Here is a 17,840-nt window from a genome sequence, read left to right on the forward strand (position 1 = left end):
CTCCTTAAAGAAGCCCATCTTAAGAATTAAATCTACTGTACATGCAACCAAGGCATATTAATTTCCAGACAAATTTTTAATGTAGGCTCCCTTTCTTAGCAGCAATACAAAAGCATTAGTAAAATTACCATTTRGATGTACAAAAAGCAGATCTGCAGCCTCAGTCCGTATTTGAAACTCAACTTTGCTACTGGAGTTTTAAGAAAGCAAGGCCTTCCACTTCACTTTGTCCAGGAAAAAAAAAGTATCTGAACAGTGTTTTGCTATGTGGTATGCTTGTAAAGGATAAAAAAATAAGTTTATCTTCATGCTATACCTCATCTGTAAATTCACCCTTACAATAAATTATTGCATGTGTCTCAGATAAACAATTTTCTTCCATTCCAGCAACTAGTTAGATTTGGAAACTCAGTGACTAAAAACATTGTTTAGTTTTACTAGCATTATTTTATATAAATTGTAAAATTACCACATTTTCTCTACATAAGAGCATGTTAAGCAAGGCTACCTTTCAACCGAGTTTCTTAGAATTTCCTATTAATTCTACCCTTTCCTACTTCCGCTCTCAATTTTCACTTGCACAGCTGGACTGTCATGATTACTCTTCAAAATGGGTCTGTGAGGGGTTTCAGATTCTCTCTGGAAATGCTCCTTCTGTTCTCCTCACTGTTTTGTTTTCCTYGGAAGCTATCAGGAGAACTCTGCTGCTTTCCTGCTCAGGTCTTRGATAACCGCGACTGATGCCAGGACCAGAACAACCCCAGGCATACYCCCGTTACCTCACTGCTCAGTAATTAAGATGTATGAAAATTTTCAAAGTATTTGATAAACTTTCTTGCCCACCTGTAGTCCTGAATCTGTGAACATGAATATTTGCAAGCTTTGCTGTTGCACAAGCCAAATATCTTAGAGAAAAAAAAAGGCAACAACTCCAGCACACACACATTTCCCATTATTTCTATGATAAATTAAAAGCAGACACTATAATCCATTCATCCTCAACGGCTTGTCTCAATAGAGAGATTTTTGATCACCACTGAGATAAGGTTCAAGCCCTTAGTCTGCATATAGCTTTTGGCTTCCCACTTGCAAAATAACCCATCTAAAGGTTGATAGGATACTGCCCATTTTGGAAAGGCAGATGGTCTTACTCCCTCCCTGTAATGGACCTGCAATTTCTTGGGGAAAAGACAACAAAAAATTCAAATGCTTTAGAACCAATAAACCCCTGAAGAGGGCAGGGAGGGCATCTTGGATATACAAACTACATCTGTCAGCTTGAACTCCATCCTCTCTCCTCAAATTGCTCAGATGGCATAGAGAGGAGTTTATGAATCGTAACACTATGTGTAACCCTCAGAACAAAGATTAAGATGACATACTAAAAATAACAGTTACCACATTTTCAACATATTTTCTTAAAAGACAGTGTGCTACATGAAACTCTGCCATCATCGCTTTACACATTTCAGAATTCTTCTCTTACGAAAAAGGTGTTTTTCTTGAAAACCAAAAAAAGTCCCAAGCTGTAATTAGACAGTCAGGAGAAAAGTGTAAGAGATTCCAGTACGCCATCACAATTTTCTCAAGATGATAGCAACAGCTAACTCAGATTCTGTGCTTTAAAAAAAATTATCCTTCCTACCAGGAGTTGGCTATACATCCAACGTATATATGTGTGGGAGAAGAACCTGCTTAAAAATCAAGTATACTCAGCAGAGACRGCAAATAAATAATTTAAGCATAGCCTAATTTCTAGTTAGGCTATAAGATACCATTTAGAGCAACAAATCATAAAATTTTGTTTCGTTTTTCTTGTCAGCTAGTRTACAAATATAAAAGGCCGGATCTTCTGAAGTACCCAACAACGCAAACGCCTCCCGAGTGTGGAAGCGGCGGGCACGTACAGCTCCTGCGGAACGCTGCTCTCCCTCCTCACTCACGGAAACATTACTGACAGTCATTATGAACTTCGGTTTTGTAGGCCCGTCCCATACAAAAAGAATAGTCTGTGATAAAAAATGAATTTAGATACAGAATGACATCTTGAGAAGCTCAGCTTAACAATCTCCTTCCCTCTTCCCCTCAAAAGCCTAAAACAAAAGCAACAAATAAATAAAACCCAAAAAGGGTTTGTGATCAAATGGAAAAATTCTTACCTTGAAGCATCAAAGCTGTCATAGGATCCAACTGTGTAGTGTCTAAACAGTTTCTTTGTTCTATCTGTTCGTGTTTCTGCACAAAGGAAAGGGAACTTTTAATAATACTTCATTTGGGAAAAGAAGACTAAATCAAGTGCAGCTTTTTTGCAATTTCAAACCAGATTTTCCTGCTATACATCAGTAAAGGCCAATTTACAGTACTTATAATGAACTAATATGGTCTGAAGTAGTTTTGATGAGAGATTCGATTTTGCAATTGAGATATTCTTGTATATAGCATACAAMAAGTGAGAACGGAGAACTTCTTGTAAATGATATATTACATCATTTACAAGTTTTAAAGTCCCTCCCACACTCTCAGTGGCAAAACCTTTCAAGTCCAGTCTTAATTGGTTATTTTCTAGCTTGGACTAAGAGACAAAATAAGAGAAGAAAGAAGAAAAAACAGCAACTCATTTTAGAAAGGTCAGGAAAATAGCAAAAAGAATGCAAAACATTTTTTTTAAGCATATGCACACAAAACTAAAGCTATTTCTATGGTTTTATTAGGCATATAGAGACTAGGATATGGGGAAAAGTAARTGCCTACACTCATTGCCATCTACCAAATCTCACAGGAGATATTGCCATGTAACTTGTACTCCCACTATACAAACAGAAGCAAACAATTCAATCAACGAGAAAAACACAAAAAAGAGAAAACCCACTTTTGGGAATCACGTATACCCAGAGGAATAAGATTCAACACATCTAAGAATGCATTTATAACCTCAAATACATTAAAAGTTGCTATTCATGCCTTTTCTAACAAAGAAAACAATCCATCCCATTGAAGGAACTCCCACATCCACTGGTTGCAGCATTAATTTATAAACTTTATGTTAAAAAAAATCTGTTTCCATGATCATATTCACCAAGATTAATGCTGGTTTAGTAGGTATATAACAGTCGAAGCATTTAGTTTAGAACCATATCTGGAGAATGACAGTCAACAAAGTGAAACATCTCTTTCTCTTGGATCAGAAAGAAGCTCTCAACACTTACTGCTTTGAATGGGTATCTGTAAGAGCATCAGTAAATTGAGCATGGGGGCAAAGATAGAGAAGCTACTCCAGTATTTGGCTGCTTCAGGATTCACAGCAGAGAACATAATCTAAACCTACACCAAAAGGCTATCACAAAGAAAGTTATAAATTACACTTTYGGGAAAGAAGAAAAAATTGTACAGTAGGTTGGTAGGTAATTCATTGTCACATTCTTCTTCAGAATAACACGAGAACATACACAAGCTTACTCCAAAGAGGAATTCAAACAAAGCAAAACTTTAACAAAAAAAAGGAGCAGGAAACCTTCTTTGGAAACTCTGTTTATTACAATAACTGTTGTTAAAAAAAAGGTATCAATTTTCTGAACCTCGCACAACTTGGTTTTTACTACAATAATATTAGGGTATTTATTTTTCTCAGACAAGTGTATTTAGTATGGCCCCTTTTTATGTGGGTTCCTCATTCAAAGGAAGAGTTTCTGACACACACAAAAGTCTTGCCTAGGTACAAGTTGGTCCTCAAGTGTGATCAAATTAAGCTGACTGAACAGTCATCAGAAATCGAATTGATATCTTTCTGGTTTAGCTGGTGACCATGAAATCCTCATCTGCATGGCTGAGGAATTTTTTGCTGAAGGCCAGCCTGGCTCCATGCAAAAGGTTTTTATTAATTCTCCAAGCTAGACATAGCCCTCAAGGTAAAGTGTCTCTATGTCACAGCTCTTCAGGATGTTAAAAATTATTCTGAGGAAGGATGTAGCGTTGTCAGAACATCAAGTGCTAATCTGCAGAGAGAGGGGAAAAAACCCACACATCGGTGCAGGATGGCTGGCTTTGAAGACAGCTAAGGTGCACTTTATCAGATAAAGTACTGGGACTCAGACTCTGAGAGGAAGGCGTGGACAAAATGATCATTTTCTTGCTTTAGCCAGCACAGGTTACAGCTGGTAGACAAGTGACATCCTCACAGTGTTGCACCAATTTGAAAGATGCAAGAAAAGTAGGATTAAAATTTAAAAAATACATACACACACACACACATATATATACATATACATAAGATACATATACATATATATAAAAAATAGGGAGAAAATCCCTGTTATGATATGACTCCTACAACATGATTTTGTTCAGTGTTATTTTATCCCCTTATCATTCACCTACAAGTTGTATTTGTGCCAGAGACAACTCACCTTTACCTGCTTTGCTTACTGCAGCAGCTGTGTCCCTCCTACCTGCCCTTACCCTGTCCCTTTCTGGAACGCCCAACAGACACCCAACTTGCACCCRCGATCATCAGCAACCGAAGGACAGCCAGCCCGCAGGACAACGTGCTGCCTTTCACAGAACCGGAGCCGTAAGCACGACGAGCAGCAGCTCGCCCAAGGCTGCATGACAGCGCTGCAAAGAGATCTGGTTTTCAAGGTCACCGTGTGCACTGAATGCACTGTAAAGTGTTGTGTGAGTTTTATGGGTCATGCCTTTGTTTCTAAGTTTACAAGTCTGCTACAAAAATCCCATGACCCATCGTGGCCTGGAGTAAAGGAACCTGCCTGAATTGCAGTCTATCCACCACCGAGCAAAATTCTTTTTCATGTCATCCTAAAAATCATAGTTTAATATCAAGAGGTATAACTAGAATAAAATTATAAACTTGGATTCCATTTACAGCTTACCACTAGCTTGTTTTCAGAAGTCAGTTAAAAAATAATTAGAAGAACAAGGTATGATGAAGGGTATTTTGGAGATCTTAAAGCCACCGCATGAGCCTTTAAGGAGCCAGATGTTTCTTCTGCAGAAACTGTTTTCTATAGCATGATATTTCAGTGCTATTAATGAATACAAAGTGGGTGGGAAGAAAGGAAAGACGCAGTAAGCGCAGATAGCTTTGTTCAGCTACTTAGTATTGCACAGCCAGCACCCGCTAGCTGCGGTTTGTACCTGCCGCCTGTCTCTCCCAGCCCTCCGCCCTCCCCGACTCCTCTGCGTGCAGTCACAGGGGTTATTTGGGAGACCATTAGCCTCACAATCCCTCAACCCAAGGATAAATGGTGTGTTTCTCAGGTTGCTGTGTGAGCCCTGTAGTTCTTTAATTACCCTCCTTCCCTAAACCCTGACTCAGATTCCAGCCTGCCCTATTATACAGCACAAATACAGACACTCGTAAGTAGGGAAGACTCAGGAATCAGTCACCATAACGAACCCAAATCAAACTACGGGCCACTTCAATGTTCCCTTCCTTTATCTGACTAAAGAATACAAAAAGCCTATTGGAAATTGTATAAAAAATGATCTTTCTGAATTCAAGCCAGAATTACAAAGGAAACAAGCCTAATAGTACCAGTTGGTTACTTCCAGTTTTCAATAGGTTTTTATGTTTTTATCTGTTGCTATGGCCCTAGGTTTTCTGAGGATCAGCACTTCCAATCAGAGTGCTTTGGAGTAAGCTGGGACTGCCTGAGACTACTCACCCTGTGATCATTGCTACAGTCATTACCACTGCATCAAGATGAACATCATCAGCTCAAAAGTTATTTCAGGAGGTAGGACAAAACATCAGTGTATGCAAAAACGGTCACTTCACTTAAATTGACAGAAAAGAGGAACACTAGTACATCATCTGAGATGTCAATACTTATTGCAGACGTAATATATTTTACTAAAGTATTTCCACTACACTTTTTCCTAATATCTCTAGTTGCCTAGAAGGCTTTTTCTCTGCAGGTCTTAATCCACTTCTAGGCTACAACCTGAGGACATACCTGAGCATGAAGCTTGAAGCATCAGAGTAAAGGTTATGGCTAGCATCTCTGCTCCTGAAGTACCGCACTGCTGTGCACAGAGATCATTTATGCAACAAGCAAGGCTTTCTCCTCAGTTACAGAAACAACCTTCCATAAAAACATAAAATCACCATAAATCTCCCCACTTTGCACTACAAAAATCAGTAAAACACCTAAGAGGCTTTATCCACATCAATTAATAAGTCACTTAGGAGCAATTTCAGTGTGACGAGAGCCACAGAAGTTCTTGCAAGGAACAAAGTAACATGGCAAGCATTTTCTTGGTCTATCAGCCACTGAAACCAATGCACTAGCAGCAAAAATAAGGTATTTGCACTGTGCAATAATAGTCATACAAATCACACAACCCTAGCTTTGAGCCTGGATTTTTTTGTAAGAAATAGCTGATGTCTGCAGATACCTCAGTAAGCAACAGACTAAAATTCTGCTACAATCGAGTGAAATTTGTAAGGTTCAAAGGGGGATGAACATTTAGAAGATGTGAGAGTAAAATACCATCTCTTTTTCTTCCTCCACCTTAGGAGGAACAATGGGTTTCCTCAACTAAAAAATAAATATATGGCTCCCCTGTAGTGTCACTCTGTTAGCCTCATAACTGACCACATAGCTGACTCCAACAAAATCTGCTGACAGCACCATCAAAAGCCAAAAATCGCTGGCAAGAAAAGCAAGGAATAAAATCTGGACTCATATCCACAAAGATTGCTAACTCATTCTTGCCTTATTTTGACAGTGACTAGCACCTAACTACTGCAGACATGTTACAACAGAGAAGCTTATTTGTAGCAGACCGCTTAAACATTTGGTACTGAGTTAAGAACTATGGGGAAAAATTCCCAGAGCAACCGTCTTCCTCCCATCCTCGCCCCGGCTCTTCGCAGGGCACCTCGGCGGCTGCGTGCTTCTCAGCTGGGAAACTGCGCGGGGCTGCAGCGAACCACAGAAAAATTTGACTATATAAAAAGCATAGAGAAAGCGCATAAGGGATTGAAAGTGACACTAAACACAGCATTTATGTTTCTATCTCAAGTACACGTAAATTCAAAGCATTTGCCTTACTAAATGAAGCTGAACTATCTCTACTGTAAAGGAAGCAACAAGCAAAAACAGGCAGCAGGTTTGTTAGCCCAAGTCTCAAAAGAACTAACTCACCCTAAAACCTCATYATTAGCAGCTGTGTTGAGTTTTTCCCATCTGTTAAACATAAGCAGGTCATCGCATCACAAGTCTGTGCTGCAGCAGGATAACAAACGTGGTATTGTGCTCTGGTCAAAACAGTGCTATTTTCTGTCACTAGGTTAATGAAAGACAGCTACCATAATTTAAGTACCCGCTTGCTTCACAAAGGCCAAAGACTATAAATTGTACCCCACAGCATCACTATGTAATCACAACATAACCAAAGGCTTTGTAAATCCCAGGTGTAGGTGATAATGTAAAAAGTAGGATGTGCATGAAATCTCTCTCTCTCTCCCTCTCTCAACTATATATTACTATGCCTCCCTTCCTAGGTGTTGTAAGCACAGCTTTTGTATTTTTACTGATTTAACTCATTACTAGTAAAGTATGCATTTTACTTCCCAATAAAACGTGATTTTCTTGGTAACAGACACTACCAACTTTGCTCCAGAAAAGAATCGGAAAAATCTCTTCTTCTTCATATTACATAGTGTATAAGGTCTCCATAAGTTTTCCAGTAAAACTTCACTTCTCCGTAGAACTGAGATTCATCAGATGAATCTCACTGATATTTTCCCTGGTATTTGGTACAATACAATTTTGGCACCCAAGAAGATTTTTCAGGCCCACAACACAATATATCTTTTTCTTTGAGTAGTCATTTGAGACACAGAAAACACAAGTTCATGGATCTTTCTCCAGATCGAACAGAGTGAATTCTAATCATCTGTACAAAATGTAAAAATGTGACCAAAAAGGTAGACTGAATTTGACTCCAAATATTTGACATGAGCCTTCTCATTTAAGAAGGAGTTGCTGCATTGAAGGGATCAGAGCATTAATGACAAAACATAGGAGGGACTAAACTCTGGACCAGGATTTCTGTCTCTCTTGAATATTAGTATTTACAGTTTTGGAGCTGGAATGAATAAGGAACTCATAAGGACTATAAGCAATTCATGCAAATACAGCCTGCCTCCGTTTAAAGGGTATTAAAACTCTTAAAACTGAAATCTGCAGTTATGTACCACTCAGGAATTCAGAAGAAACTAGGATTACCTTTTTCATGTGCATTGTTGCACTAGAATGGGTAAATTATGATTATCAAGAAAAGAAAAATAACTTACAAAGGCATAATAAATTGTAACCTTCGGAAAAACTCCAGTTCAGAATTTGGTCATATGTTTTTTAATTTGTGTATGACTTTTTAAATTTCCAGGGTTCAGTTCACGTGGCACTCTCAGACAATTTTTCTTCAGACTGAAACTAGAAATATCAAATCTTACATGGTATTTGAATTTTTTTAGATTTGAGAATAGGCATAAAAATGTCTCAAGGACAACTGCTTGACTCCAAGAGCAATTCCTTGGTTGTCCTCCCCACAGAGGATTTTTTCTTTCCTATAAAAAAAGGGGGGAGGAGGGAGCAAAGTCTGATGTTGATTCCCTCCTGCATCCTTACAAAAAAAATAGCTGGAATATAGTGAATTAGCTTATTCACAAGGATGCTGAAATGGCTGATCAACGTAACGAATCAGCAAGTTTGTTTGCAAGAGAAACCTTAATAACTGAAATATGCAAGTCGAGTCTATTGGAGAGGGAGTTATGGAAGAACAGCGGTTTCCCATATCATTAGTTCTCCCTATAATTACATGAGAAATCTCACTCGCATAGAAAAAACATCAAGCAGTTGCCGAAGCATTTACTTCTTATTCTCTAACACTGAATAATGTTTACAGAGCTTAATATGGGAAATCAGTATTCTTGTAAGGAGGTTAAGCTACGTATACAATTCTATTGCTGAAGTATAAATCTGACTGGAAACAGAACTTCATCTGCCTGTATTTACTTCTTAGGAAGACACAAAGTTATACGTACATCAAAACTGAGACAAATCTCCAAGGTAGATTTTATTTCAGAACTAGGTCTGTCCTTTATTAGGTATTAATCTATTTGCAAAATACAGGCGCAGTAGACAGAGCTTACTCTTGCATGGCTCTTCATTTTGCACAATATTTCTCTTCTTTTTTTTTTTTCCAAGTTTTGTTGCTTGTAAAAAGATGAATATTGACCTGGGCTGTTGCCAGCCCAGGTCTAGTAATCAAGTGTGGAATGGATTCATTTGTGTAGGTTTAGATCATTGCTGAAACAAAATCAGGTCCAAAATGAAGTAACTTCAATGCATTTTGCTTAATCCTTTTATTGTGGATAGCCAAAACTTACTCTATACTTCATCCAAAACCATTCTCATAGTCTATGCCAAACGGCACCTGAGCACATAATAAAGGCATTATATTTTTCGAACTAACATAGAACAAAAAATCTTGTTTTATTGCTTGCTTGCAGCATCATCTACTACAAATATTACTTATTTTGAAGATAAGGATGTTTTGTTTAACTCCAAAGTTCAGGTAGTATGATTCTGCAGTTCCTTGGAACTGATTTATGGTACAAAAGTTTGTAATTACAAAGACTTCATATTTTCATTCCTTCCTACAAATAATCTTGTGAGTGATGTTAGCAATTTCACTAACAGCAACATAATCCAAGATGATGGCTTGTAACAAAGGGCAGGAGTCAAGATAAACTTGATTTAACAGGTTGTTCACACCCCAAATGTAATTTTAAAAATCCATTCATGGGATTTTATTCTTTCCACTCAGTGGAGGCAAACTTTGCAGCTCCAATATTGCAATGCCTATGCATATGCTTAGCCTTATGCAAACATTAACTTCCTATATTTCAGTAAATTTCATTCATTTTAAGTCAAGAATGTGTGTCTAGGAGCACTAAGGGCCATCTGAAGTCCTCATTAAGCAATACTGAAAATAGATACAACACGTTTATACACTTACAAGAAGTCAAGCCTTTGCAGGGTTCACGGCTGATATGCTAACACAAAGTTCAGCCKATGTTTTTTCTCATCGCCTCAAAAAAAAATGTCCAAGTAACATTCTAAAAACTTGACATCTATCTCATTCACTAATTAAATGTTGTTTTGCTAATGGTTACCACAGTACCCTTTAAACTGGTTGCAGATTTTGTTTGCTGTTGTTAAAGAGATGAAGGTCTGTGGCTTCAAGCCCATGCAGAGCCATACAAAATTGGATTAGTATAGTCAACCCCTAAAAGGGTGCCAGACACGGTTCTGTGGAACATTTCCTGCAAACATGGAAGAAGTGAGAGTACGTGCCACCTTCCCTATGTCAGATACGTTCAGATGTCATAAAACAACCAAAAAAATACACAGACATAAAACAATAAAACAAAACATCACAATAGCTTTCGAATTCTGGTCAGTTATAATTGTTGTAGTATCAGCCTCGACATTTATTTTCTGATGAGGAATGACACTAGAGCAATATCATTTTAGCAATCTGTTTTCAAGTGGCTATAAATCTGCCACAAGAACCTGAAGTGTATTCTGGCAGAAATAGCATTCATTTCTAATATTATTACAGCTTTTCCACTAAAGAGTAGCAGATAACAATTTTCAGTGATTTTGCTCAAAATCAGAGAAACTCCTTTATAAGTTTGCGAAGGAACTCTACCCTTGCTTGTGTGGTAGAAGTTGTATTTTAGCGTACAAAACACCGCCTATTCCTTTCTGGTATCTACCTACAACCACGCAAACAAAAACAATCCAACCGCTTTGAGGAAGGTCATTCTGCATCCTAAGGAGGAAAGACCAGGCTGAGAACTATCTTGGGCTGGATTAGGAAAAACAGGCCCTGAAAAGCCATTCTTCCATTTCAAAAATCATTGATTTTCACAAACAGCAACTTTCAACAAGAGTTATTATGGACTTTTATCGTTACGGAAGCCTCACACAAGTCTAAATCGTTGCCAGCTACATTCGRGATCAATGATTTCTCAAATCCTCGCACTTTGGTAACAGATAAAATACGGAATACCCAGGAAGCAGCCGCCCGGTCCGCCGTGCACAGGGGGCACACGAGGAGTTCAGGGTCCCTCCCCACCGTTTTCYCCACAGCGCTCCCTGGCACACGCAGCAGTTTCAGCCCTGCCTTTTTGCCAGGTTTGCAGCAGGCCGTCACCTCAAACTCCGCGAAGTCCCGCTCTTCCGCCACTGACCCGGCCTCAGGCTGCACGCAGAGGCCAGCGGCGACGCCTGCGGAGCATTTTTTGGACTTTCTGCCAGATCCGCCGTCCGGCGCACTCATTTGCCTGGTGCTGAAGCTTACTGATTTCCTCTTCTCTTACAGAGGGGCACAAAGTCAATGAGATGCTTCATTTTCTTTCCTTCCCCTGATCCACTTGGAGTATACTAGACTTCAGTAGAATTCTTTCAAAATACAACTTTCTCATTCTGTCCTGCATACACAGATTTCACTTTTTCTTACCCTCCTCCCCAAACTGAGCCAAAATTAGTCACACTAACATCATTAAAAAAAAAAAAAAAAAAAAAAAAAAAAAAAAAAAAAAAAAAAAAAAAAGCATGGATGTTAAAATAGACTGGCAGGTATTTAAAAGATTAAAAAACAAGTATGACTTTAAACACGACAACACTAAATAAAATACAAGTAAAAGCCAAAATTTTAAGTCTTTGCTCAGTATCTTTTTCTTTCTCTAATTGTGCCCATGTGCTTTCCAGTCTGAATTTCGCTGTTGATAAAAGTATACCATTAACAAAAAACAAGAGACACACAGACAAATACTTYGCAACTTCTCCTGTAAGCTGCCTCCAAGTATCTTCTAATTCAATACTATGATCTTAGTCAGGGTGAACAAATAGCTCAGCTGAACAGAGCCAAATGTTGCTAAGCAATGTGGTATAGTAGTTTACTCAGTATGGGGAGGGGGAGAAGAGGCTGGACCAAGGAGACGCAGAGACGTGCAGGGTTCTCTGCTCACCAGGGACAACTCTTTCCTTGCCCAGCTTCTCGACTTGTGTAAATAGAAAGTTATTAAAACAATGGATTACTTAGGAACACCAGACTGCTTTTAAGGAAAATAGAGCACAAAACATTATCTACTGAACTTGTGGTGCTTTATCAGAATATAYAGATACAGTTAAAATGAATTATTTCAGTATACAAGTTTCAGAGCCAGGCCACCGGGTAATTAATTTTCAAAAAAAGCAGTAACTAGCACATCCAAAACTGAAGCTTGACCAGTGGTTTGAAAGCCTGGAGTTACTGACTTAGAAAAGCTATACTGGTATTCAAAATAATTAGGATGACTGGAGTTTGAAATCAGCAAAATCGGAATTTATTTCTACATTTTAAAAAGGTTGGAGGGTACTTGTCCTTTCAGCAATGTGAGAACAGATAATAGGAATTACCTTACAAGAACGCATTCTAACTTGTGCGATCTGACACAACCTTAAACATTGCRAAGTTAGAAACTTTCTATGCATCTCTGCTAAGAATAAATTTAAGCTTTTAGAATGCTTTTAGGTAAAATCCAAAAATTAGATTACTACAGACACGCTGCAGGGTAGGCACTGTATGTTAAGACTATACCAGGTATTGAGAAAAACAGCATAGCACAGTATAAAGTTTTAAAACAGAGCCCATATTTTCCAAGCACTTTACTGACGGAGGTCACTATCTCCTTACACAAATCCTCTCTATTTGCCCCCACTTCAGAAAACATCAGCCATTCTKCATTAAAGCCACAGACAATACCTCCAAAGCGAACTCTCTTCTTGGATCTTGACTTTTCAGCCATAGCTGCTAGCCATCTTACTTGAGTTTTGTGTGCTTCTGCATCTTCACGAAGAAAAACATCCCAGACATTTRATCTCAAAATGTACTATTTTGACTACATAAAAAGTTAAGCCCTTTCAAGAAAAGTAGGAATTGAGAAGTGTTCTAAATTTTTATAAAAATGCTGAAAACAATTCTTACTTTTTAAGAGTACAGCAACATTAAAAATCCCAAATCAAGACGACCACAAACATGAAGTCTTATTTTACACAAGTTAGAGACTCAAAGCCCACATCCTTTCAATTCCACACTGTACCAAGAGATTTTTTTTTCCCTGTTGCAGGTTTCCATGGAAATACATCAGTCACTAATCTAAATAAGTGCGGGTGAAGGACGCCTGAAAACCTAGAGCAATTACGCATGCCATTAGAGGAAAAGAATATGATTCAACCAGCTATTAGAAATGTGGCACAGCTATCACTTCTATATATTGTTGTAGTGTTCTAAAAACAAATCTGCTTCTCTGTATTTTAAACCCACTCTTTCCCTGCCTATAAGAGGGAAAGAAAAAAGAAAAAATTACAAATATCTCTCACGTAACAAGCACACAATGAAGTCAGATCACATTAGTGGCAAAACACAAATGGAATTAAATAACGCACGTTTGTTTTGCCGTGAAAAACCACTGCACATGAATACTTGTCTTTCCCTTACCAGTCAAAGATACTTCAYGTCAGTTATTCTGATAAGCAATATGGAAGTGAGTATTTTGATCTGCACTAACGAACTAATGATCAAAAAGAAAAAAAGTAAATATAAAAACTGATCAGCGYGTTACCAAACGCCTGGTAGTAACCAGAGCACACGTCAGCCACAGGTGTGCCTGCGTTTACAAGGATAACTGCAATTCAGCACCCATATTAACGTGGTGTAATACGTAACACGGGTTACGTATTAATTAACATGTTAATGGACATCCGTTCTCTCTTTGCACCCCAGTTCAGCTCTATTCTGCACACAGACTCATCTCCAGAGACCCCTTCGTGAAGTCTCACCTCTCTCACGTACCACCTACTTCTCAGTCACTTCATGCAGCAGCCACACTAGCAGTTTGGTATATGGGTCAGCTCGATCTGCTGCCCTTCTGCCTTACACTCAAGCCATTACCTCTCATCGCGCAGGAAAAATTTTCAGAGATCTGGAGCAGGGACTGTGTTGTTGCATGTGAATAAATGTTTTGCCATAAGGACAGAGCATCTAACCAGCTTTCCGGACTCTCGGAATTGTACTGCTACCCAGGCGCTCCTCCCTTCCCTCACCCTTCGAGGGAAGTGCTATGATAGTGCTACTCGTAACAGGAAACACGGAGCAACCTTGACAAGATCCAGTTTTAGGATCTTAACGACAATTTTGTGAAGTTCTATGTCCATATCAGGTTTTACGGAAAATGTCTTCCAAACTCTTATACCTATATGTAAGAAAGAGGCTAGAAAGCAAGTAACGCTGCAGTTTCCAAGATCTGGAGCAYAGATTCAAGATGCAGCATGCAAGCCAGCAACATGCTACTTGTAGCCCACCTCACAACCTGCTTGAAATGGGTGAGATTTTGGCCATTAAACATTGCAGTGAGGGCATGAGCAGTAGCATCTATGCAGGAGGAAGCATGCTTACTGAGAAAAAGCCATCTTAAATTTTGATTTGCTTTCAAATTCAATTTCTGGTCAAGTACTATTTCCAGACCACAGCTAAGCGCTCTCCATCTACCTCCAAGTACTGGCAATGCCTGGTGAAGCCACACACGGGCCGCAGAGAACCCGTCTTCCCTATGTGCCCAGGGCTCTCCTTGCTGACAACCAGGCACTGCTGGCAATAAATCACAACCRCTAGAACAAGGGAACGGAAAGACAGCTTAGACGAAAGCTGACCGACACAGGAGCATGAAACAAGACAAGAAAATCAGCAACCAGAAGCTACAGAGGAGAAGAACGGGGCTACCAGGAGCAAAGGGTAATAATATGGAAGAGAGATGTTCATGCCTGGCCAGCCGAGCTGATCCCACCCAGGGCTCGGGCTGGCTCTCCGTACTCCCTTGTACGGCTCCCTCATACGCAGGGTGATACTGCGCAGCTCCTAGTCAAACCCCAACGAAACCACAAAAATAATACATCTTAGGTTTAAAACTTGGTCAGCAGTTCACATACAATCTCTGGTTCTCCTCCAGGTAATGCTAAAAGCAATCACRTTTTAATTGAAATTCCTGTTTTTTTCCCCACACGTGCACTATCTCATTCATGCAGTTGGGGGACAGGATATCTGTGCAAACTGTGAATTCAAAGTGATGCAGTTTTTTAAAACACAATTAATAAACATGAATATTAATGAATATTTGACTAATAAAGAGTAAGAGAATGTCCAAAAACTGCCATTAACGATAAATAACAAATTGAACTCCTGGTGCCACCAGTGAGAAGAGCTCGAGTTTGCAGCTTACAGTTGAAGTAATTCACCACGAATTAAAAAAAAAAAAAAAAAAAAAAAAAAAAAAAAAAAAAAAAAAAAAAAAAAAAAAAAAAAAAAAAAAAAAAAAAGGCGGGGAAAGAGCATCATCTTTTTGTTAGTTGCTTCTATTTCAGTATTTGCAGAGTAAGTTAYTCCTCATTCAGGACAGATCTTCAAAAAGGTACAGTTAAGACATTAAAACAAGCAATTGGAAAAGAGGCAGATAATTTGTCTTTGCTGCTTCTGGTTTCATTGTCTCAGTGACAGTGAGTGAGGTTTTCATAAAGAGAAGGGTTATAGAGAGGCACGGAGAAAACTACAGCAAGTAGTTGGCGCGCGAGGCTAACAGAACTGAGCGCATTGCCTGGCTGTATAATGAACGACAGTTCTAACGCTGATGGGCTGAGTCTGCATGCATACCCCTGAAATGAAAAACAAATGTACAGCCCTATAAAGAGCTACCAYGAAATATTTTTCCTAGTCAACGTATTTAATCATTTTTCTCAAAGTATATTTATTATTAATAATTTTCCCTTACTTTCCCTTCCATTGCCTAAGAATCTTATTTTCTTACATCTGCCAATGAAAAGCATTAATTATACTGTATTTACTATTTCACTGCTCACAGGAACAGCAGGAAATTTATTTTAATTATGAAATCTAAAAACAAGATAAAAGAACATAGTTTTAATTGCATAGAGGAGACTTTCAGATTTGCTTTTTCTCCTACAATTTAGTTTTCAAACTGAAGAGCAAAGTTTATAAAGATTTCACTAGTAAACCCATATATTGTATTGTACGTATAATATAGATTATTGTTCAGTTTGTAAATTCAGTGTTTTGCAGAAAATTTGACATCATTTTTCTGAAGTATGTCCAGATTCCTTTATATGCAAATACTCTTAAAATTTACACAATTAGAAGATTTACATGATGAGAAAATGGTCATTCTATTCAATGTCAARAAAGAACAGAACAGAACACAACTCTCCTCTGCACTCTATATGATTGCCAGACAAAGAAATAAAGTTTTTTTGGTATATCAAACTTCAAAATTTCAATTAAAAAAAGGAAAAAAAATACATGTATAGGTTAAGAACTCTACTCCAAATCAGGTTAAACATATTATCCTTTAAGTTTTCAGTTTTAGTTCTGTCATTCACGCTTAAATGCCTTTTCTTCATCTGCTGAAGTCTTCCAGAAGCAGCAGAAAGTAGGTCTTCCTTTTAAAATCTGACATTYTGTCAGCTACAACTCATGCTAGACCCTTTCAAGTTTTATTTTCTAACATTTACTCCAAATTAGATTAAGATTTTTAAAAGTGACAATAAATTGTGTTTCAAAACAAAAATTTTAGATCTCTATAATGACAGAAGGCATATCCTTTAAAAGTTTTATTTATAAGACTCTTTGAAATCCTTAGTAAACACAATGCCAAGAACAGATCACTACAAAATTACATGACTTTAAACTGTACACCGATTAAATGTCATAGTGAYTTGTCCACTCAGTGATCATAATCCAGTCTCACTTAAATGAGGAATAAAGCAAACAGTGTATTACTATATACAGATTTGGACATGAAYGTGCAATTRTAAGAATATATATATTACAAAAAAYAAAAATYCTTTACCTCAAATAATGCCATTCAGATGATATTGTYTGCATTTAAGTGAAGACCATCACTGAGCTGATCACCATGAACAGTAAAAGGCAAGGTTATCAGCGTGATCAGCATTCGTGAAGTCACTGTGACTACCTAAAYCTTCAGGTCACTTCTCAGAATAAGCACTGCAATCTAGGGAATTAGGTAACTGAGGGAYAGGGAGCATAAACAGCCGGCCAAAGACTGTGGTGAAAGGCAAAGGCAAGGCAACAAACCTGTTTTAAAGAAGTTCAGTTGAAAAGACACTTGAGATTTAACAAGTCTAATGATACAAATGTACAATCTCTAAAAATTTAGAAACATCAATACATATTTTCAAAGATACCTGAAGGTTAAAAAATCAGGAATGGCAAGAAATTGTTAACAGTTCTGGATTTTTTAAGTCTAAATAAGTATTGCTTGGAAGCAAGCAGCAACATGGAAAGGAATTCTCTTAAGGCTGATACACTGTGAAAACACCATTATGCCYCATGTTTAATGCCTACGAACTAACAGGAAAAAAACTGATTATGTTGCATCTTCATAATGAGTTATGCGATTTGTAAAATATTGTAACTAAGAAAATCAAACACGTTGGTATACTAGTCACGTGGAAAAAAAAGAAAAGAAACCTTCAGGAGGCTGACTGAGAAGGAGGAGCAGGGACAGGAGGAAAGGGGCACCTAAGGGCGTTGCACATAGCCCCACCGCCACGGCACGGAGCAGCGGGACGCGCTGGCCGCTCGCCCCGCTGGGCACCTGCTGCTCAGAACTTCCCCAAACCGCTTTAAAACTTGTGATGTTTTCTGAAAACGTAGCCTTGACCGAATCA

At 38.3% G+C, this 17,840-nt stretch overlaps 1 protein-coding gene across 1 annotated transcript in view; it reads right to left on the bottom strand.

Moving 5' to 3' along the window:
- Positions 1-17,840, bottom strand: part of SHANK2 (SH3 and multiple ankyrin repeat domains 2) — a 297,654-nt gene that overhangs the window by 146,301 nt on the left and 133,513 nt on the right. Inside the window, exon 13 of the mRNA XM_085300991.1 lies at positions 2,160-2,235. Within this exon, the coding sequence (XP_085157117.1) occupies positions 2,160-2,235 (76 nt within the window). The remainder of the gene's footprint in view (positions 1-2,159; positions 2,236-17,840) is intronic.

This window comes from Rhea americana, unplaced genomic scaffold, assembly GCF_003343005.1.
Source record: "Rhea americana isolate MKP2758 unplaced genomic scaffold, rheAme1 scaffold_17, whole genome shotgun sequence".
Lineage (NCBI taxonomy): Eukaryota > Metazoa > Chordata > Aves > Rheiformes > Rheidae > Rhea > Rhea americana.